Source organism: Daphnia magna, linkage group LG10, assembly GCF_020631705.1.
Source record: "Daphnia magna isolate NIES linkage group LG10, ASM2063170v1.1, whole genome shotgun sequence".
In the NCBI taxonomy this organism is placed as follows: domain Eukaryota; kingdom Metazoa; phylum Arthropoda; class Branchiopoda; order Diplostraca; family Daphniidae; genus Daphnia; species Daphnia magna.
The window spans coordinates 2,860,512-2,883,029 of NC_059191.1; the positions used below are offsets into that span (position 1 = coordinate 2,860,512).

The 22,518-nt window shown below is 38.0% G+C and overlaps 2 protein-coding genes across 2 annotated transcripts; both read right to left on the bottom strand.

Annotated features, from left to right (window-relative positions):
- Positions 1-1,234: 1,234 nt before the first annotated feature.
- On the bottom strand, positions 1,235-2,448 carry LOC116934575. The gene is made up of 5 exons (XM_045179939.1): positions 2,359-2,448; positions 2,089-2,290; positions 1,934-2,031; positions 1,755-1,867; positions 1,235-1,691 (listed from the first exon to the last, which is right to left on the bottom strand). The coding sequence occupies exons 1-5, from the start codon at positions 2,446-2,448 to the stop codon at positions 1,235-1,237; spliced, it is 960 nt and encodes a 319-aa protein (XP_045035874.1).
- Positions 2,449-15,752: 13,304 nt separating this feature from the next.
- Positions 15,753-20,061, bottom strand: LOC123476928. The gene is given in 7 exon segments (XM_045179940.1): positions 15,753-16,238; positions 16,240-17,019; positions 17,281-17,886; positions 17,888-17,923; positions 17,925-19,061; positions 19,063-19,197; positions 19,255-20,061. Coding segments are annotated over 7 exon segments (3,987 nt in total).
- Between the last annotated feature and the right edge of the window lie 2,457 nt (positions 20,062-22,518).

A 22,518-nucleotide genomic window follows, 5' to 3' on the forward strand; every position in this document is an offset into this window, starting at 1 on the left:
TGAGCTACCACAGCGCATGCCTTTTTAAAGAACTAAATTGTTATCTTCCACTCCTTGCCAATGGATCATCTCATTACTTGGTCTCTGACATTAAAAAACCATTCTCAGATGAAGATGACACAAGACTTTATGAATTAGATGTCGATACATGCTTACACATTGGTTCACAACAAAGAAAAATCCGATGGAATGCTTCACTAAAGAAACGCTAGATGCAATTATCTTTACATCACGCTCCACTTCGGAGTGTATTAAGTACCTCCTGAACACTGGTGTCCAGTTCAATAACAAAAACAAAACTTGCACTAAACAAAGGTTAATTAAATTTCTGCTCACTTCTGCAAGCTTAACGGCACCTATTTCGGATAAGTTAAATTCACATACAGGTATAACACACAGACAAATATTCAAAAATATTTAATATTTCAGTTCATGTTTTTGTTAGATCATTTACCATTGTCTCCGGAAGCAGCGACATGTGTGTATGTTACAGGATATTTCATTTTAAGTATGCGCAGCGTGATGTTTTCTGTATTGATTGTTATAACAAATTAGTTACTTTTTCTTCTAATGCACGCTGCTAAAGGTTGATTAAGCACTTAGGTGAGTTTCGAAACAAACAAATATCTATCTAATTCCACATAATATTTCTATTTTCTATATTCCTGTAAAAGATAGAGGGGGATTGAAATATCCTGGGTAATCAACAGCGGCAAGAATGTGGAATGTTCAGTGTTTTTTTCAATAGTGGTCAATATCAATAATGGTTGGCAAAATAAAAAAACTTGTCTGTTTTAGTTGCGTTTCAATCGAGCACACAAGACAACCCGAAGCACGATAGAACGTACGTTTGGAATTTGGGAAAAAAGATTTTATTGCCTACATGTTGAACTCAGACTCACTCCAAGTTGAGCTTCTTGGTTCGTTTGTTATAATAATATTTTATCGTTTCACCTTTGTATAAGCTATGATTTTTCCCTATTACAGCGTAATAATAGCGTGTAGTGTTTTACATAACATTGCTATTGATCGGAATCAGCCATTGGATGACGAAGATATTGAGATGGAAGATGATCACGATGAAATAATCCCTCCTGCTGTCCCAAAAAACGGAGGCGGTAATCTAAACGAAGCTTTTATTCGTCGCCAAGGATTTGCTAAAAGAGCACGCATAACTCGACATTCATTTTGAAACAGTGTATTTTGTTTTATACAATGATTTTATTTGTGTATATCACAGTTTGTCTTTTGAGTTGAAAATAAGATCATGAAGATCGCTAGGAAGTTCAGATTTGTCATATGGCTCGCCTAGTTCACGTCTAGCTTGCATAATAAATACTAGCATTTTGAGCAGCTGTTCTTTCACACGATAGTTTGCTGATGTTTCAGATGATGAGCAAACATTCAATTTCGCGTTTTTTACCTGCTGCCCCATGCTGAATTGTGTGGTTGATGAACGTTTTCTGCTATTTTTAACACTCCCGTCAAAAGGGGCTGAAGAAGATGGTCGTGAATGAGTTGCTGATGATGATGGAGTAGCTGAGCCTGACGGAGTTGCTGAGTATGACGTAATGGCCGACTTTGATGGAATCACTGGCACGGCTGCAATTGGCAATACTGACGACCTTACATCGCATATGGCCAAAGGAAACGGTGTCGTTGGTACAGGAGACGAATTGTGTGCTTCCCGACTTATAATTCAATAAATCACAGTTAGTCAACGTCACACTATTAAGTTAGTAAATTGTGCTTACATTTCGTCTGTTACTTCAAAATCAATATCTTGTAGCCTTGCATCACCGCGTTGAACTTGGTCGTACAGCGATTTTAAAGCTTCCTCGTCAAGAGTCTCAGAATCACAGCTTCCCTATGAAATTGGAAATAATTAATGAATGCATTTAGTATAAACACACAAACAATTTCTTCAACTTACGGGAATTATTTCTCCTGGCAGACATGGGTTGTCTTTCTTAAAATCATGTATGTTAAGTTTCTCGTACAGTGGCTTCAGCTGAAATGCTGTGCCACCACCTACAAGATTTAAACAAAATGCACAAACTGAAAATAAAATAGGTTTAAAATATTTACCTGTCCCCTTAAGTGAGTTGGCATATAACCCAATATCTTTCTTTGCTGCCGTTTTCAAATTATTCCATTTCTTTTTCAGTTCTTCAACACTTCTTGGTTTAGATTCAGCAAAGGATGTTCTAAGAACGTGTGCTATACTTTCCCACGCCGCAGTTTTAGCTTCTCTAGGGACACCACTATCAAAAGCACCTTCAATGACATCCTATTTAAAAATGTGAGTGGTAAAAATGAGAAAATGCATTAAAACAACCAATAGTATTTACACTTTACCTTGTTTAAGATGAATTGGCCAACAAACATTTCGGTTTCGATCTCAGACAACAGTTCCCTTGGCCCCTTGTTTACAGTTTTCCGAGCCATACTATTAACTAAAATAGTATTTTACAAATACACAGAAAAAGAAACGAATGTTTGTCTTCTTTCAGTGAAACACACGAGTTTGTTTTTGGACAGGCACAACATTCGTCTGCTAAATTCACCGCAACGGAAATTGCTATTGGTTGACGCCAGGCACGCCAAACGCTTTATCCTACTATTGCTCTGCCCGGTTACACCGATCCGGTAAAAAGAAGAAGTGAATTAGTAGCGTTGTGAAGAGGGCATAGGATTTCCAAATATCTCGACAGACAAATCACCGGGTTAATTTGAGGGTTCAGGAGCTTTTGGACAAAATTTACGTGCATTCCTTGGTTTAGGCAGGTAAAGAGACACTGCGGAAGCAGAAAATGTTAATGATTCCCTAACTATTGAAGCTGGTTCCGTTCCGCCTACCCTTAATAATGTTGCGAGGGCTAGCAGCGCAGCCAACTTACGAGAAAAATGGCAAGGCTGATTGTCAAATCCAATTTTGATTTAAGGTAGTCTACAACGACGTCCACGTTCCAAGTTCTTTGATACATGGGCCTGGGAAGTTATAAACGCCCTTCATTAGACTTATTACTAAAGGATATTTACCAAATGAGTTACCATCGATTGGGTCTAAAGTTACGAACAACATTAACCTATAGACATTTATGGTGCTGAAGGCTTCCCCTTCTTCCAAGGCCTTGGATAGAAATAGTAACACATTACCTATGCTGTTGAGAACGGGATTGAGACTGAATATGCCACACCAATCATTCAAGTGATTTCAAGATTACTGATATGATCCATGTGTTGTTTGGTTTGGATCAGGCGAAAAAGAGTGGGTTAACGTGTTCCAGAATTCCTTGCCTTCTGAGACGTACCCTGAGAGTTTTCAGGCGAACATTCTGAAAGCGGTTCTGCCGAAGGGGTGTGCATATCTCCGAGGGACAGACTAAGAGATCGGAACTTCCCACATAACCATTTAATGCAGTAACTCATCCTAAATCTGTCTTACTAAGACGTGTAGTACTGGACTGCAAAAGGACGGTATAAGGACGCGCTTAAGCCACGATCGTTTTTTTAAATAAATCACGTCCCACAGATGACATCTTATTTTGATCCATTTCTTTAAAAGCCACGTTGCCACAATTAACAGTGTAGCGTTTGGGTTCAACTTTCTAAGAAATACGTACACCAAACAACAATCTAGAATTGCTTTTTTCAATACGTAGTGATTGGTTAAGAAGAAGAAGCTCTGTCTATGATGCAGGAGTCCAATGATCGAAACCCTGAAGAATTTCTTTTCTCTTCTGGTATTTTGGTCAAAGAGCGCAAAGTGTCAATTATTAAATGCTAAATTTTATTCAAAAATGTATTTCTTAATGATGAAAGCTAAAATGATTTTACTGTATAATTTGTCAGTCTAAACATATTTATAAAAGTATTGAATGTTGCGTATATGGTAGACTAATCGACTGTCAAGTGGGATTCACGTGTTCGAATCCGATGACAGAATATTGTTTTTTGCGTTCATTTTGGTAGAGCAAAAAGTCGTCCCGGTGAACACTAAAATGAGAGCTTTGGTGACCGTAAAAATCTGTGTATTTGAGCAGTTTTTGCCGGTCATCAACCAGGGCCGTCTCTATAGGGACGGGGACCCCGGGCACCATTCTTCATTGGCCCCTCCCCTCCCCTCTTTGGAACCCCCCGTAAAAAAATATTTTAAATTCATACAGGGAAACTCATTACTCATTGACTTTATTTATGTTCTAACATTTACGACGAATCTTTGCAGAACAAAATTGATCAATTATTTGGTCAGAAAAGATTTTTTTTAATATAATTTTTTGGACGACAAAAATTTTATTACGGATACAATTCGTTTTAAAAGCGATCGCCAATACTCTCGCTCATTTAAAAATTCTTTGAAAACTCAGTATCGATTCTTGATTTGGTTCCGCTACGATTTACAAGAGATGTCACAGCAAAACTATGATCAGTCGATTATTGTTCATCTTTCATGTCACCGATGTTGATTCTTCCAGCTGTTGAACCCGGTTTTTGACCCAAGTTACTTTTTGTATTCCCAAAAAAGAAACAAGGAAAACAGTATAAACTTTGATTCTTCTGTGAAAATACTAGCCAGTCTCTTAATTGCTTTTCACCGTTAACCAGCCTTCGATAAAAAACTTCTTTTGAAACAAACCTTTGGTGTCATCCACGTTACCAAACTTGCTACTGGTACTAGAACTAGAACGGCAAATTAAGTTCAAATTGCTCTTTGGAGGATTCAAAATCAAGTGTTCAATTAAATTTTCGTTTTCTCTATCCCAGTTTGCCGGGTCTTCAGAAAATAAAGTCAAAGTTGAAGTTTCGTCAGTGATTTGTAGATCTACTGGGCTACACACTGGCTTTACTGAAAAATCGGCATGGGCCGCATGGCCAGATCTCCAATTCCTGAGTATCTGGACTTTGTTCAAAAGATGAAGGTGAATTTGGCAGACTTACATCGTTGTTGGTGGATAAAATTTCTCCAACAGTGCAATCCAAGGGAACACAAGCAATTTCATTTTCACTTGAATTTTGCGAGCTTGCACTAATCGGACGAAAAGCACTGAAAGTTTCGGAACTTCCGTCAACAATTGATCAACTATTTTCTTCTTTATGGCTGACTCCTTCCTTATCTTGGCTCCTGAAGCCCTTTTATTTTTAGATTCTGTATTAATACTAAAAGACACAAACAGACACTCAATAAACTGAGTAACCTGACTTGAATTGACTCCGCTTCTTTCAACGAACTTGTCATCACTAATCCCTGTGAGTCTTCCCATTAGTGTTGATCTTTTGTTTCAATAATTTCGAAATTTGCCCTCTAGGGCTCTAGCTCTCAAGATAACTTTTAGCACCCCCTAGGCACCCTGATGTTGAAGTAACTATTGCAGTAGCCTACTGCTCGCACTTTCACCCTTTTTGAATTTATAAAATCTGTATTACATATTTCTATAACTTGCCGAGCATATTAAATTATCAATAAAGAAAAGAATACATTTTTTAATTCACATTTTTTTTTGTCTTAGTTAAAAAAATTTTTTTTTTTTTGCTGCCGTGGCCCCTCCCTGAACCTGTGGACCCCGGGCGGCCGCCCGGGTGGCCCGTGGGTAAAGGTGGGCCTGTCATCAACACCTGCTAAAATCATCTTTTAGTCGTTATTGTAGGATTTCAGGACAGAATGAAGAAATCCTAGTAGTGTTGTTGGGATGAATAAATATCCTTTAAAAGCCATTAGTGTGCTGTTTGGGTTAGGCTTTTTGCGACGAATTACAATCTCTCCAGTCCAGGGTTCTCCTTCCCTACTAACACATAGACGTACCCTAGATGTATACGGAGTATACTGAAACGGATGTGGGGCATACGTGATTGATATCCAAAAGACGCTTCTTACATATCCTTTTTTCCCTTCCCTGCATGTACAGTATCCTGCACAAAAAGGTGAATACCAATTTATTTTGAAAAAGCCATCTGTGGGTAGAAAATATGAATAGTTTACCTTTTTAAGGAGAGGTAGAGCGGTTTTTGCGCAAAATCATCATAACCCCCTTATGATGATTTTTGGTTTGGGTTGGGTAATGTCAGTCCAGACACTTTTTTTTTTGCCCTAGGTATTAAATGTCTGGAAAAGTGTAGACTGTATCATCGGTAGACTCCCCTACCCCCCGGCTAAGTAGAACTATTTTTGCAATACAAAATAGTCTTTCCATTACTCTTTATTGTCATTATCGGGTTGGGTAATCGGGTAGCATATGGAAACACAAAATTATTTTATCAGTATGCTAGCTGTTAGTTATCAAACTGTTAGTGGCATGTTCGATACGTTTCCAATAACGACGCGGGAGTTCCGCGTTCAAAGCTTGTTTGCGTTAATAGTAATCAGAGCGAATTTAACTATTGAACATAATTAGATAAAATTTTGATGAGACATATAATATTTAAAATTTTGAAAATAGTATTTATATACGGAAAAACCATGTAAGAAATCGCCATGGAAACGAGAAAACCATTAGTTAGCTCGCATCCTTACATCAGTGTGTGCTGGGAATACTTGCCGTTAGGCATAGCCAAGAATTTTACAAAGTTTTATCATTTTTCTACTCTACTGGTCTACGCGAGACAGACTAAAGGAATGGAAGTTTCGTTTCTATGGCAACTAAACATTTGTTGTAGGCGGATTTGCTTAACCAACAAAAACAAAAGAATACTTTAATTATATCATTATTAAATTATAATAATATAATATAAATCACAATTTATTAAAAAAAACAATTGGAATTAATAATATATATTAAATATATTAATTATAATAGTGACTTATTAAGTATTCTTTTAATGAAAACGTTTCAAAACAAAAGAATGCCTAATAATTTGCTATTGTAATAAATAAATGTAATATTCATAAAAATAAATTATATATTATTTTATTTCAGTTAAAACATTTTTATATTAATTAAGTATAGTAAAAATTTTTCTAACTTAATTATCATAGACCTACAATACTTAACTTAACAACACTTTTTAAAATGTCGTAATACTAATAACGTTAATACTAAAATCACTTTATCAACTAAATAACCATTTAAATATACTAAATACTAAACATTTAATATTAAATATACATCCAACAACTAGATTTGAACCTAGATCCTTAATCTTAACAATTCAGTGCTCTACCACTGAGCTAGCAGAGTAATGAATCCATTTAAATATTTTGCAATATCCATATACGTATTTAATCTATATTACCAATTAATGACGGCAACATTGCATTCCAACAGTTGGCAACATTGTAATTTAAACAGAACATTTATTCAGTTTACAAGTAGATACAGATCAGTTCAGTATACTTGCTTCTCTGAATTAAGTAAAAGTATAGTGACAATAAAGTATATTTGGTCGGGTAAAATAGACTTTATCCGAAGGATTGACTATCTGGTTTGGGTTGGGAGGGTGGAAGAACCACGAGATGTCACGTCTGACGATTCAGCCTGATTTGGCCAAAAACACAAAGTATTTATGGGGGGAAATTTTTACATAGTAAATTATACAAAAATACACTGAATCTAACGTCAGGCGCCAGACGATTGATTCGGTCGTTTTCAACAAACCAGACCAATTTTTAAGTTTTCCTAATAACCACCAACGCTTTTCTTCGCAAATTCTGGAGTTGTTGTTCTTCGTTTGAACAGCGAATTTTTCTTTTTAGGAAAACTTTTAAATTTAACTCCATCCTTGTGATTCTTTTCACAGTTTCGTACGCAACACTTCATCTTGTTAAACGTACAAGTTTGACGTTTATAGAGTGAACCACTATACACAAGCTAGCTAAAGAATTCGGGTTCTTCTGCTAGCCGGGTCGATCACAAAAAAGGACTCTAAAACAAAAATTAACTACAAATAAATTAGACTTAAAAGGAGATGGAGGGAAAAATTATGTTATCACCAAATGAATAGCGAATCTACTGTTAGGTACAACAGTGAGGTAAAACATAGTTATAGAGAAGAAAACAATATTTTTAAAGTGAAATGGTTGGTTTTCCCATAAGACGCTGTGGACAACGTACCACAGATTGGACACAAATTTGATTTTCGCATTTGCGGAGAATGCGCAACTTAGGATGTCCAACTGCTCCATTCTTATTTGCCTCTTACTCCTTTATTTTTAACTGTCTGTCCAAGATTCTGTCTTGCCGACATTCTTGTCACTGAATCAGAGGATATGCCAAGTTATTAGTTTATGCCATTACGTATTATAAGAATGTTCAATAACTTAAACACTTACCGTGGGTATTATACAAGTTCTTCAGAACGCACAGAAATAAGAAACAATCCGATTTGTAGAGAACTAGAGATATACATTAAAGAAACTTGTGGTTTAATGAAAACACACACGAGACAAACAGAGGACGAAAAATGCAATTGAAAGTTTTGAAACTATAAAAAGCTGTTGCAAAACGTTTTGCAGGTGCAATAACGCTGTCAAAATGAAGTTACTTTCGATTCATACACTGTTGCCAATTTACAAACTTCAAATCTTAAAAAAAAGTATTTTGTATTTGTATTTGTATTTTATTCACTTTCAGCGTAAACGACCAATACAAAATTACAAATACAAATATTTTAAATAAAAATCAGCCCAAATACAAATACCGAATAAAATACGTATTTTAAGTATTTTATTTTGAAATACTTTTATTTTAATACCCAAATACGATACACTGTACTATACTACACTATACTATACTATACTATACTATACTATACTATACTATACTATACTATACTATACTATTGGTTAATATTTTTTTTCTTAGCTCATGGAACTCCCATTGATTGGTACAATTTTTGCCGTGAAGTTTCGGAAGATGTAGTAATTAACAATTCTGAAAAGATTGGTGGCTTTGGTATTACGGTAGAAATAGACGAATCGAAACTTGGCAAAAGTAATCTGTTAGATGCTGTAATGATTTTAGTTATTGTAATTAAACGTTTTTATAGGAAAATATAATCGGGGCAAAAGGGTAGAGGGAGTATGGGTTTTTGGTGGAGTTGAAAGAATATCTGGAAAATGTTTTCTTGTAGCAGTGAGTGATAGATCGGCAAATACGTTATTGGATTTAATCAAAGAATGGATTCTACCTGGTTCTATCATTATATCTGATTGCTGGAAAGCATATGAAAAAATAGAGTTAGTTTTTACTTATATTTATTTGATGTATGTTTTATTGTTAATAATTGTTTGTTTTTAAATTAGGGAACACAATAACTACATTCATCTGAAAGTTAATCATACCTTGCATTTTAAAGATCCCAAAAATAGAGCACATACCAACCAAATAGAGGGTAAATCAATTTATATTTAGTCTAATTAGTAATAATTTATTGTTTTTTTCAGGTTTGTGGAATTTAGCCAAAAAAAGTCCTCCAAATACAAACAGAAGCAAAAAAATGTTTGCTGGTATTTTAGCAACCTTTATGCTGCGTACCAAATGGAAAGGAAAAGATGGCTTTAAGTTATTTATGCAATATGCAGCTAAATTGTATTGTGAGGAATCTACTACAGACGCAACTGAAACAAAACGGTTAAAGAGTGCTTGTAAGGAAAACATACTTTACTTTATTTTACTTATGTTACAAAAAATTAATATTAATATTAATCATTCGGAAAAAAAAAATTGATTAGGAATTGGTGTTTCGTCAACTATGTATGTGGAGAGTTTATTTTAGGTTTGGGGACTCTACACTGAATGTAAAGTTAGATGCCTATGAAATAGTTTTTTTAATGTGTTAGAGTGTCGATTGAAAAGTAAAATTTATTACCGTATTGTTTAATGGGATGGAGCAAATTGGGTGATTTGTTGTTTTTTCTTCCGTTTGAATTGTTATTTCAGTTGAGTTGATTATTGTTTTTGATATTAGTTCCTAAAGTTTGTTGTTTTTCTTGTAACTAGTAATAGAAAGTTTTATTATAGTAATAGATATATTTACATCAGTTAATATTGATAGGTTTTGGAAAGCTAATTTGAGATCCGGTTTAGTTGAATTTGTATCTTCTTTTCCTAATGCTAATGTCATTTTCTAAACCAGAAATCGAAAAATAGTATGAAGTTTAATATATTTGTTGTTATTAATAATTATTACCGTTTCTAATTTTTTAGTTTCTTCTTCAACAATACTCCCTTTATTATTTAAAAATACACCCACTGTTTTCATGCACAATTGTCTGAGCATCTTAGGCAGACTTGAAAGAAGCTCACCGATTTTGGAGCGCGCTCAGAGCTATCCGCTCACACCCGTAAAAAGAGCAAATCGCGCTCTCCGCTCACCATTTGAAAAAAAGAGCGCGAGCCGCTCGCAAAAACCTCTTTTTCCGCTCTTCAAAATTTTGTTGCTGGATGTTGACTGAAAATTTCCGTTTTTCATATACATATTCCATTTTTACGTGTGTATTGTAATTGAATACATGTAGTATTTTACATTTTTGAGTTTCAGTTAAGGCTTTTTTTCAGAATTGAATTCTTATTTACTTTAACTTAGTAATAATTTTACTTAGTTTTAGAAGGACTAGTCTTCCAGTTTCTTGAACATGTGCCATTTTGTTTTAAGAAAACCAGTCTATCAAAATTTGCATCAGATAAATTTGTACGCTTCGGTACAAAAAATCAAGCTAGCAAACACTAAACAGGCGCTCACAGGCAGCAGAAGATGGCAATGCGCTATTGTACTGTCTATAACAAAGAAATTTATTGGAATTAGTTTTTACGTTAATATTTGAATTATTAATTTCTACATGAATATTTGCTTGATTGTTTGGTAGCGATTGAGATCCTCAAGAATACCGCAGCAGCGGTCATTGACGTAGCGATCCACTTCGCCCAGTTCCGCAGAGGCCTTCCATTTCAACCCGTTCAGAGAACCGGGAATTTTTCCTTGGTTGTGAAGCAGTTTCACTTAAACTAGCTGTGGCGGTGTCTTCACCCTCGATGCTTTCATTTGCCCTATATTCAATCCACAGGAAAAACAGTATTATTATTTAAGCACAAGTCAACCAACAAACAATCGAATTTTAACTTACAAATTGCTGACGCATCTCTTTACTCCTTTTTCGAGAAGTTTAACGTATTCAGGTTTCTGTTCCTTGGTTAATACCATGATAATTTAAAGCAGGGGATCACTTATAGATGAGAGACGGAGATCGCTGTTTAGGAAGAACGATTGAAACCTTTTTCTCTATTCCATCTGAAAGACAGTTCACAAGCGGTGTGCAGTGGATGATGTTTCTATCTTCTTTGAATTCGGCAATTTTTTCCTTCAAAATCGTGAGAACGGGGAGGACACACCCAGCTGACATTTTTCCTCATTTTGAAAGACGTCAAGGGCTTCAGTTAGTGGCTTCATTATCTTAATATATTCCCTCAAAAATTCCTCTTCCAAAACAGTAAGTTTCTTCAGTTTGAAGTGATCAAAGGCCATAGCAAGGTTATCTCTATTTTTTCGTCAAAAAGCTTTCCACTTTAACCAAAGCATCAAAATAGCTGTTCCACCTGGAATAGATAATCAGTATGCCAGCAATTTATCAATAATTTTAATACAATGCAAATTCCTATTTCTTACCTTGTGGCGTTGTGGATCACGAAAAGTTCGCCCATTGTAGCTTTGATGAAATATGATGCTAAGGAGGAACGGCTTTGTTTATTCCAGATTGCCGTAAGCTTTGCATCCACACTGCTCTTCAATTTTTGAAACCGTACACTGTCAATATTCTTCACATCAGTTGTGGCCACCAAATTCAGGGAATGACAGCTGCATCTCATGTGGGGAGGTAGATGAATATGATCTTTAAGGCATAAGTCATCGTCAGCGTCACCAAGATCTACCTCCTCTGGTCCACAATTCATAATGTCGCCTATATCAATAAATACAAAATCGTCTTTCTCGTCTTCGTCATGGGACATATCTTCATCAGCGGCTGGGTTTTTTTCAGGTGAAGAAGGTCGTTTGAACATGTCAAAGGCTTTTAAAAAGTTCGATCCATTGTCAGTAATGGTGCAGTTTACTTTGGAGCAAATCTTGAATTCTGTGTGCATATCTGATATGGCCTTGCCAACAACATTGTATGTGTGGGAACCGTAAATTCATCTAACACCCAAACACGCACTGCGACGATCAAGATCTTGTCCCATCCAATGAACTGCCATTCCCAAAAGCTACGTCGCCGTGAAGTGCAGCAGTCTGCTGTGGTGCTGACATAATCAGCTTTGTCAAGTTCAAAATCAAATCTGCTTTACTCTTGCTGTAAGTCTTCTTTAATAGTTCCACCATGAAGGGGCGACTCCTTATAACAAGTGGCCCAGACAATCCACCAATGAGGTTCTTGAATGCTTCCTTTTCGACTTCACTGAAAGGAAGGAGGTCAGCAATCAGGTGGTTCTGTAAAAGTAAAAGTTGAAATCATGAATAAGATGAGATCAGATGAGATAAGACTATGACTAATGTGAAGAAAAACTAACCAGAATAGCTTTGTCCAAATCTTCTTGTGTTCTAATCTGCTTATACTTCCAAGAACTATCCAAATGATTCATTATAGAAGGCTGATTAGCCTTTTTTACTTTTCTCGTGGTAGAGAGTCCAGTGTAAGATTTGCCAGGCGTGTATTTATTAGACTTCTACAATAGCAATACAATCAAACCAAGAAGCATGGCACTACTCTACTCTGAATATTGTTGCGAATAACACGGCTTTTATACAGAATTGCAAGTGGCACATTGGGTGTGGCTTAGATAGCGGTGGCGCGCGGTCACTTGGTCATGTGGGCGTTGCCTTTGTGTACACCTTGCGTACACTCAATGTCCGTGCAGATTTGCCATCTTCTGTAAAGCGTAAATAATGCAGTTGGCTCGTTACATTCCTCCCCCTGTACAGCAGGATAAATTGGTCCTCCAATTTTACCTTTGTGTGCAGACTACAGGTCTTAGGAAGGCAACGTGAATTGCGCCAAAAAATATATAGTTATAAGAAGCGTCTAAACTATTATAGCATTGATAACATTTTGCGCTTATTAAAATAATTGGGTGTTATTTTCTTTTAGATGATGTCTGGCTGTTGATACACTTGTTTTTTCTTTTTATCACTCGGAATTTTCGGAATAGATTTCGAATGCTAGTTTCGTCATCTATATAGTCCTGTGCATACTTCCCGTCCGCATTGAGGTTATCATCTCGAGCTCCTCGACGTAACAATATTTCTATAATATCTGTATGCCTGTGTCTTACAGCTATTTGTAATGCAGTTTCCTTTGATGTGCGTGATCTTCTATTGATGAATTCCGCTGGACACACTTCCGCGACGAATTTGTTGTTATATTTAGCAGCATAATGGAGCACTGTTTCTTCATCCAGCGTTTGGTGTACAATAATGCGATCCATCCACAAATATTTAATACATTCCATATTATTGAGAGCTATAGCCACTAGTAATGGTGGCTCTCCCATGCTGTTTTGGATGTTGAATGTATTACCGTGATGGGATAGAATACGGAGTAAATGGACATTATTATCCGCTGCTGCTCGGTGTGCTATTGTCATCCCCTCCTCGTAAATATTGCTATCAGCTCCGTATTGAAGGAACATATCCGTCACATCGTATCTTTCTTTTATCACACTCCCGTGTAATAATGTTGTTCCATTGGGGAAAACAGTGTCCAGAATCTGTTTTATGTTTTTCCCAATTTCTCTTGCTTCTAGTAGGTGATTTCTGATCATTTCTCTTGATACTTCCAGCAAATTGTAGTTGAATTCTCCTTTCATCAACATCGTTATGGCGACGATTCTTCTTCGCGTTATCTCCGTGTCCATAGCTGGGAATGTTTTCATCATACAGTTTTTACAGTAGGCCGTTTGTGTAATTAAGGGAACTGGTAAGGACCACGTTTCCTGTTCTTCTTCGTTGTTGATTACACTTACTGTCTTACAGTTGGCGGCCATTTCACTGTCTGACGACGATGGGTCTAAGTCACTTTCTATTTTACTGTAGTAGTAACCCACTTTACTCGATGATGTTTCTTCTTCTTCCGTTTCTGATGGTGATATAGAACTTTTCTCTTGTATAAATTCACAATCGCTTTCACTATTGCTGTATCTTTTCTTTTGCATAAATTCACAATCACTGTCACTTTTGCTGTATCTTGTTACGTCTTCTTCCATACTTATATTCCGAGATATCTGCATACTTTCACTTGCGTTCGCACTAATTTGTATATCACTTTTAACTTCATTACCCATTAGATTAGCTAAGAGTTCGTCTTCCCAGTCGTTTCCTGTTGGTAGCGTTTCACTTATTTCCAATTGCGGAGTATCTTCTTCAATCCAAGTCATCAAGATTTCATCACTCCAGTCAACATTTGTTAGTTCTACGTTTTTCTTGGTTGGGTCCATTTTTTTTTTTTTTTTTAATGTATCTTTCCGTGGAAGGTGGGTAATACAACTAAAAAGTTTTTTCTTGCTTGTTTGTCTGTTATATAGTTGGAGTACCTACCCCTAACATGCTCAAGGTTGCTTACGATTATCTACTAAAGAAATCTACTTTGAATGTCAATGTTTTTTTTTTTTTTTTTTGTTTTTTTTTATGTCCTTTGTCTTTTAACTGTCTGAGTCTAGTCTGAGAAGTTTTTCTACAGTATATGTGAATGTTTTCTTTAATTGATCCCTCCTTTTTGCAAAAAACTTTTTATGTAAATGTTAGATTTTAACGACTCCTCCTTATAAGGAGTTTCAGTCTCGTACGCGATTTCTCTCTTTTGTAAAATGGACTTTGGAATGTTATTTCTTCCCCCCTCTTTTATTGTTTTATTATTTTTTATTATTGTTATATATTTTTTTTTTTTATTAAGATTGCGTCAAGGCGATCAAAGTAGTCTGGTGTAGCGTCTTCTTTGTTCTTCAGTTGTCGCTTGACTGTCTTTGCCGTTTGTTTTTTTGAATCCCCCATTTCCCGTCATTATGTATACGTTGGATTTCGTTTCTCAGCATCTTGCTGAAATTAGAATGGCTTTTTCACTTTTTCACCCGTTGATCTTCCAAAATCCGTGTTGTGAATTTCGTCGCTTTACGACTGCCGATGTGCAGTTGTTCGATGAGTTGTTTAACACGGTTCGGAGTGGTGTATCCTTTCCCCGTTGCTCCCGTATCCGTGGTGCAACCGGTTTGGTGTAACGATTTTTACTACAAGTAAGTCCGTTTTTTTTTCGTTTGTGTTATTCCTTTTCTTGTTTGATGGGATTCTTTTCTTGTTTTGTTATTTTTGTTCTATTTTCTTTTAGTTATTATTATTATTATTATTAAAAAAAAAATTAAAAAAATTTTTTTTTTTTTTATATAGTGAATATCCTGGCTACGCCCGACTTCGCGATGTTCTTCCCACTGCTGCACGCACGGTTCTTGTGGTGGGCAGAATCCGGAGATGATATTTATCATCCTTCAGCTTCGGTTTCCAATTTTTTATCCGGAGTTGACGTATGCCGATATCCAAATACGACTTGAGCATCGCCAAGTCCGATTGGCTGTTTTGAATCATTTGAGTGATTCTGCTGAGGAAGATTGATTTGCTTTTCCGTCGGTGTACTCTATTTTTCACTATGGTTTTGTTTTGTGTTTTGTTTTTGTTATTTGTTTTTGTTTTAACTACTAATTGGAAATAAAATCCTTTTCTACATCTACGATTTTTTGGTTGTGGTTGTTTTGGTTGTTTTTTTTTTTTTTTAACGTTATTTGTTAATTGTGCGTTTTAAATGGTCTTCTGGAGTACATCTGCATAGATCCTCCCACACCATTCCGTATCCAACGACATAGCTGCAGGTCGTGGTGGCTACCTGTACATTCCTTGTTTTGCTCGTTTTCCCATTTTAATTCTTCGATAGGGTACAATTTTCCTTTCTTTGGTGCACTTGGTGTGTTTATCGACGTAAGGGTTTCTTTTGGTGTTTCTGTTGCTAACGTCATTAAAGGTGCAAATTCCCTAATGAACGGTTTTTCATTTGCTCCTCCAGCGCTGTAGATGGGTTCTGGTATCATTGAATCCATTTCTTGACCATCACTTTCGCTCACGTTACGTGATTGCTTGCGTCGTTTGAAGCTTTCCTTAATCCGTGGAATAGGATTACAGGCAATAAAAATTCTTAGACAGATGAGAAATAGGATGAATCCTATCGCTGAGAGAGCCATAATTTTTAATGTATCAAACCAGGAAAACATGTTTCCCGATTTGATTGTCCTGCTCTTCTGTTACTAGGATGTCAGGTAACTCTTTGCCTTCGCCTTCATTAATTCGTCCCACCAGGTCATTTAAGATGTTCAGCTGTTCCATTTCCATTGTTCCATGAGCTGGATGGTTCCTTAACCCATAGTCGAAACTGTTTAAGTGCAGTTCTTCGAACTCTGCAATTAAATCCAGATTTGAAGTATGTATGGTCGCCTCTTGTTTAATCCAGTCTCCTGCTGTGGCGTTATGTTGCCACGTATGAGGATATCCGTTGATGTTTATCAATTGGGATTTCCAAAAACACTCCGAATACGGATGAATAGACCATCCGTCGAGTCCGATCGTACAGTTGTTTTTTCCGTAAACAAAAAATGGCTGGAACCCACACTTTGTCTCTTTTGCTGATAGTGATATCCTTTTTGGGTCGCATTGTTGCAAGGTCATGGCTTGACCAAAACCATATATCCTTGTACACATTGGAAGTCCGAGTGCGGCGGCTGCAAGCAATCCATTTGTTTGGGCTAAGATTATGGCTTGCGTTCGTTTTATCTTTGATAACTGGCAGTAAACATCCCGAATTTCTTTTGCCAATTTATTGTCGTGTTCAGTTTCAATACTGATTTTGTATTGCTCGTGCATTTTTCCAAGCTCGTATTTTATCAAGTCACTTAGCTCCTCAGTGGATTTTGGTAGACCGTTACTTGTATTAGCGTCATTTAGCGGTCGATAGTCATCTATTACAAGTTCGCGTGCTGTATTTTCTTTTTGTTGTGTTGAAGCCTTTAATTGATCATTTGAATTTTTGTCTTGAAATTCTGACTTATCTCGGGTTGTATTGTTTTGTCTCTCAAATTTTTCTATATCTTCTTCTTCGTTATCCCTTGATTTTGTTATTCCAGTGGTTGTTGTTTGGCTTGGCTGTTCTCTTATTTGGCTTGGTGTAAGATATTTTAGGCTTATAGTTGGCTCGGTGGACGAATTAATTTCAGCTTGGTTAGATTTTGGTTTTATTGTGTCTGTCGTTGTGGTTTCTGTGTAAACTTTTTCTGTAGTTGTAGATGACTTTGTCGTGATAGTCGTTTTGAGTGATGTACTAGTTAATGTTGATGATGCGGTTGTTGATGTTATTGTTGGTAATTTCTCTGCTTCTGTTGATATTGTCGTAGATTTTGATGTTGTAGTTGATTTGGGTGTAGAGGCTGTTATTTGTGTGGTAGTGGTTGTTTTTAGTGTGGTAGTATTTGGCTTTTGAATGATGGTGGTCGGTTTTTGTGTGGTAGTGGTTGGTTTTTGTGTGGTTGTGGTCGGTTTTTGTGTGGTTGTGGTCGGATTTTTTGTGGTTGTTGTCGGCTTTTTTGTGGTAGTAGTTGATTTTGTTGTTGTTGTTCTGAAGGTTGTTGTCGGTTTTGTTGTGGTTGTAGTCGGCCTAATCGATGTTGTTGTTGTTTCTGTCTTCGCACTTGTTGTTACCTTGGCTGCAATGGAAGGTATGACTGATTTATCTGTTGTAGCAGTCATGGATGTTGCTGACTTTGTCGTTATGGTCGAATTTTTAGTTATTCCTTCCGTTGCGTTTGTTTTATAGTTAATCTCCTTTGGATCACGATGGTTTAATGGTGGCAAGATTGGTAGATTTTTTCCAAATAAGGCGTGTTTGCGTATGTAGAGATATTATTGCTGCTGCCAGTCAATGTTCTAGGTTGATGTGGATTCCGGTACTCGAAGCTAAAATGTTGTTTCTGGCTTGTTCCATGACAGTGTCCCAACGATAATTTGTCGATCCGTCTTGTTAGGCATTTCCGGTCCGAAGCGCCTGAATGAAGTCCTGTTCTATCACTTGCCATTAATTGTCCTGTGTGATCGAATGTTCCCCAGATGGAACTTTTATCTGAGCATTCGTGCAGGATGAGCATCGTTGTGTTCGCTTTAATGCAGTTGTTTGTGTTAAATGGTCTTATCGTGAAGTCTGAGGAATATTCGAAGGCTTGGCCCTTGCTAGATGCTTCGCTACAGTTAGCCACGGTTGTTTGTGATTGCACCAAGGGGTCATTACTTGTTAATAATTTTTGTAGGCTTGTTTGACATTTGATCCAGTTAGGATCGCATGCTTCGAGTGTTATTGGTTTGTTAACGCCATTGTGTGTTAAACATTTTTCATCGGGTGACTTACCATGTTTCATTTGTCCCCATCCTATCATGTCCCATATGATGTTTCCTCTCCCATGGTTCCGCTTCAATAATCCTCCAAAAATTGGCGAACTGACGGTCGTTGTTACTGATGTCCTCTGTTCCAACTGGATTTCTTCGAATTCGTCAATGGATGCATCTGGGAAATTGTCCAACACATCCGGGTTTGTTGTTAGGATTTCGATAACCCATTGTTGATTTTCACTAATTGTTCCTTGTCTACTGCACGTTTTTAGTGTTGCCAATCTAACTCGTCCTTCTTCTTCATCATGTAAGGTGATGCACAGGCCTGTTTCTAGAGAAATCCATTGGTAGTTAATTAAATCCAGTATCCATCTTGATGTTTTTTCGGTACAATTTTCTGCCATAATTTGATTGTTTTCATTTGCCACGATGCAGATGTTAGTGTTCATAAACCTTATGCTGTGATCTACGATGTATTCGAATTTTGTTCCTGTTGGCAAAGGATCTTGGATATCATATTGGTTGTGGACTGATACTTGCGTGTTTATTGATGAACCATTAACCATGAGATACGCAATTGTATCTTTTTTAGTCATTATTCCATTTTCTTCTACGTTTGTTATTATAGGATTTCCCATTCGTATCGAACCCCATGCATACGATATGCTGTAAAAGTCTTTTTCCCATAGCTTCTTTCTTAGCACGATTGTCAAGAAATTCAATTTCGTTATTAGTCGACCGTTTTACTTTGCTCGCTATTGGATCTGCGTATTCATTGCAAGACCATGTATCTACATTTACTTGGTTCTCACAGGATGGTAATGAAATTTTAAAATTCTTGTATAACTTTGTGGTCGTCTCTACTGGAAAAATAAGAAATGTTAAAGGCATCCCTACTACTTTAAATCCAGGTTGGGCAAATTCTTTATTATTTATATCTGGTTTGTTAGAGAAAGTTATTTCTATCTGCTTGTTATTATCAAGAAGACGGCTAGTATTTACATTAATCATTGAGTTTGTTAATTCTATATACCCTTCACCTTTAAAAATAATTTGTGAATTTGATGAATTTGTTGATCTATCTCCCCATACTATGGTGTTATGATTTTGTGTATACTCCCCTTCTTGCTGAGTGGTGTTTAAGAATCCAAATGGACTTTCCACGAAGCTTTCTGGTGTCTCTTGTTTTAATGTTATCTCTTCTGCTAAACAATTTAATGCATGGTATTCTTTGATAGCATACCACTTCCCTTCCCCTGTAGGAGTTGATGTAAAACTCAACGTTGTTGTTCCTGCCTGCATAAGATTACCCCCACATTTTTTATTATTTACCATTTCCCAGCATTCAATTGCTGAGAGCAATTTTGTTTCCTGTGAATAAACTGTGTCAAAAGATCCTATCCAGAAAGATCCGGTTATTTTCTTAGTCTTAATCCATTGTTTGCAAGTCCATCCTTTCCAAGTTTTTACTGGATTTTGTTTAGTCATTAGCGTATAATTTGTTAGGTATCGTGGTTGATGATTAGTGCTGGGGTTTTGGCAATAGTATGGTGAGTTAATATCTAGAATTCCTCGTGTTTTAACATAGTTGCAATCGCATACAGACGAGAAGATTGTGTGGGTTGTTTGCAATGTAGTTAGAATGCAAAAGAGTAGTAATTTTTTCTCCATCTGTTAAAAAAAAAAATTAATTGCTTTTTAGAAATTGGATGCCTGATTTTTCGATCTTAAATTATATCGTGAGGTTGTCCTAAAGTCAGAATTAGTCTGGTCTATTGGATTGGGGAATAGCATTCTTGGATCTAAGAATGATATTATGGGTTGTTCCAGTCCAAGTTGCTTTTTAGGCCTCCCTGGTCTTCGTCTAATGGCTGCTTTTCTCGCTTCGATCTCTTGTTCTTGTTTGGTTGGAACATCTCGTGCCATATAAGGTTTAAGTCGGTTGCAGTGAACAATCGTTTTTTGTTTTTCATTTGTAATGTTTTGGATTTCGTACGTAATTTCTGAGAAACCGCGTATGATTTTAAATGGACCATTCCATCTATTTATAAATTTTCCGGCTTGAGGTGGTGCTTTTAATAGTACCAGATCGCCGGGATTGTACCTCCTCTCCTATCATCTACTTCCCACAATCCTCGCACCGCCTGTTTCTTGCCGAACTCTTCGGCTCCCGGTTCACTTCTCCGCTTCTTGCCAACAACTTTGGCTCACGGTTCACTTCTCCGCTTCTTGCCGAAAACTTCGGCTCACGGTTCACTGCCCCGATTCTTGCCGAACACTTCGGCTCACGGTCACTTCTCCGCTTCTTGCCGAACTCTTCGGCTCACGGTTCACTGCCCCGATTCTTGCCGAACACTTCGGCTCACGGTCACTTCTCCGCTTCTTGCCGTACTCTTCGGCTCACGGTTTCCGCTATCCACTTTCCCTCAATGTACCCGTCTGCCCCGCCTTAAACCTTTTCACCGTTTTCCCCCGGCGTCTCTCCTTCGTTATGCTTCCCCCGATTGCCCTACGGTCGGAGCCGTGACCCCGTACCCCAACAATTTAAGGTGCTAAAACCAGTTGGGTCGTCGACTCTCAGGGGTCCCTGACAGCCACCGCCTCCGTAGCACAGAATCGAACAGAAACACAACCACAAAAGAGACTTACCGGAGGTTCTGCATCTCCACCATGTAACAGTATGTTGTATTGACGGTTCACAAGACTAAGACTGCCCCCTGATACACGACCACGGGGGACTATATATGGGGGGAAACACTGACGTCACACGTCCGGTAGCATTCCATACCGGATCACATAACGTGGTCATTGACCACGTGACATCCCCCTCTAGCTGCATTCGTCCCCGAATGCATTACTAAAAAAACAAACATTACAAAAAAAGATATACCGAAAGAAAACCGGGAACATTGGTACATGATATAGGCCACATGACACCCCCCAAAAAAACATCATCCTTTTTTTCGGCGGTACTCCACCGCCGCGCACGTCGCTTCTTAGCTTCTTCTTCTTCGAACTCCTCCACTATCCATAGGCGTTCCCCGAAGGTCGGCCCTATTAACGTCTCCTTTTCTCCCGTGGCACCACTGGATGCTGAACACAGCCACACTGGCCATGAACAACGCTGCTCCCACACCCCATAGCTCGAATGGGTATGTATGATGTTCCGCCGCTCGTTTTTCCCTCTCCGAGTCGTCTACTGAGTCGTCTACCGACCGCAGTTGAGTAGGTGGGAAAAGTTCTCCCATCCGCGGTCCTAGTAGTCCTAGCAGAAGGAGAAAAGCCCCCACTGCCACCTGCGGCATTTGTCCGTATCGTACTGGTGGCATCCGGACTCGTGTCGATCGACGCACCTGATCGTCCACCCTTTCATTTCGAGCTTCTTGCACCTCCTCGTCCAGGGGTATAGTCTCTCTAGTTTCAGCCTCTCGGTCACGGATGTCCTTTCCCCTGGCCTCTATTGTCTGCCCTACTGCCGTACACAGTCCTAGTTGGTCTCCGGGCCACGAAAAATAGTCGCCGTATTCCACTAACACTTCTCGGATCTTTTCTCTGTCTGTCGGCATTAATCCTTCTCCAATCCTGCTGTCAAATTTGTGCTCTCGGCGCGCTTTCTTCTCTGCCTCTGCTGTCGCGACGGCTACTGGCGTGTCTCCCTCCTTGATTTCGGTCACTGGCTCGATTATTCCTAACACCGTCCCCTCTTCGATCCATTGTTTGTGGTCCGATAAGTGGGTTATCGCCATCTGTCCGATTGTTCCCACTCCGCTAACTAGGACCTTTCCCGTCGACACCCTTTTCGTCCTCTGCAATGCTTGGGATGGTTCCACCAGTGCACCTTCGCCAAACCCATTCAAATCTAGTGGTTGAGTTGCGACCACTTTCCTCGATCGGGGTGGGACCCAGCATCCATTCTGGACTACTAGTTTCGGTGCTTCCTCCGGCATCTCTTCCACCGGTGCTCCCATGGCAGTGTCTCCAATGAAGATCTCCGGTAGCGCCCCAATCTTCATCCGCGTTCCAAGTTTTTCCAACATGTCCTTCCCCAGAAGTAAGTCGATGTCGCCGTCCAGAACCAAAGCCTCCCCCTCAACGGTCATCCTCCCATCTGATACTGACAGCATTGCG

Excerpts from the sequence above, each read along its gene's own strand:
- LOC116934575 (XM_045179939.1), bottom strand. The coding sequence starts at position 2,448 with ATGGCTCGGAAAACTGTAAACAAGGGGCCAAGGGAACTGTTGTCTGAG. Across the intron at positions 2,291-2,358 it reads GCCAATTCATCTTAAACAAG|GATGTCATTGAAGGTGCTTT; the intron begins GTAAAGTGTAAA and ends ATTTTTAAATAG. Across the intron at positions 1,868-1,933 it reads TGCCAGGAGAAATAATTCCC|GGAAGCTGTGATTCTGAGAC; the intron begins GTAAGTTGAAGA and ends CCAATTTCATAG.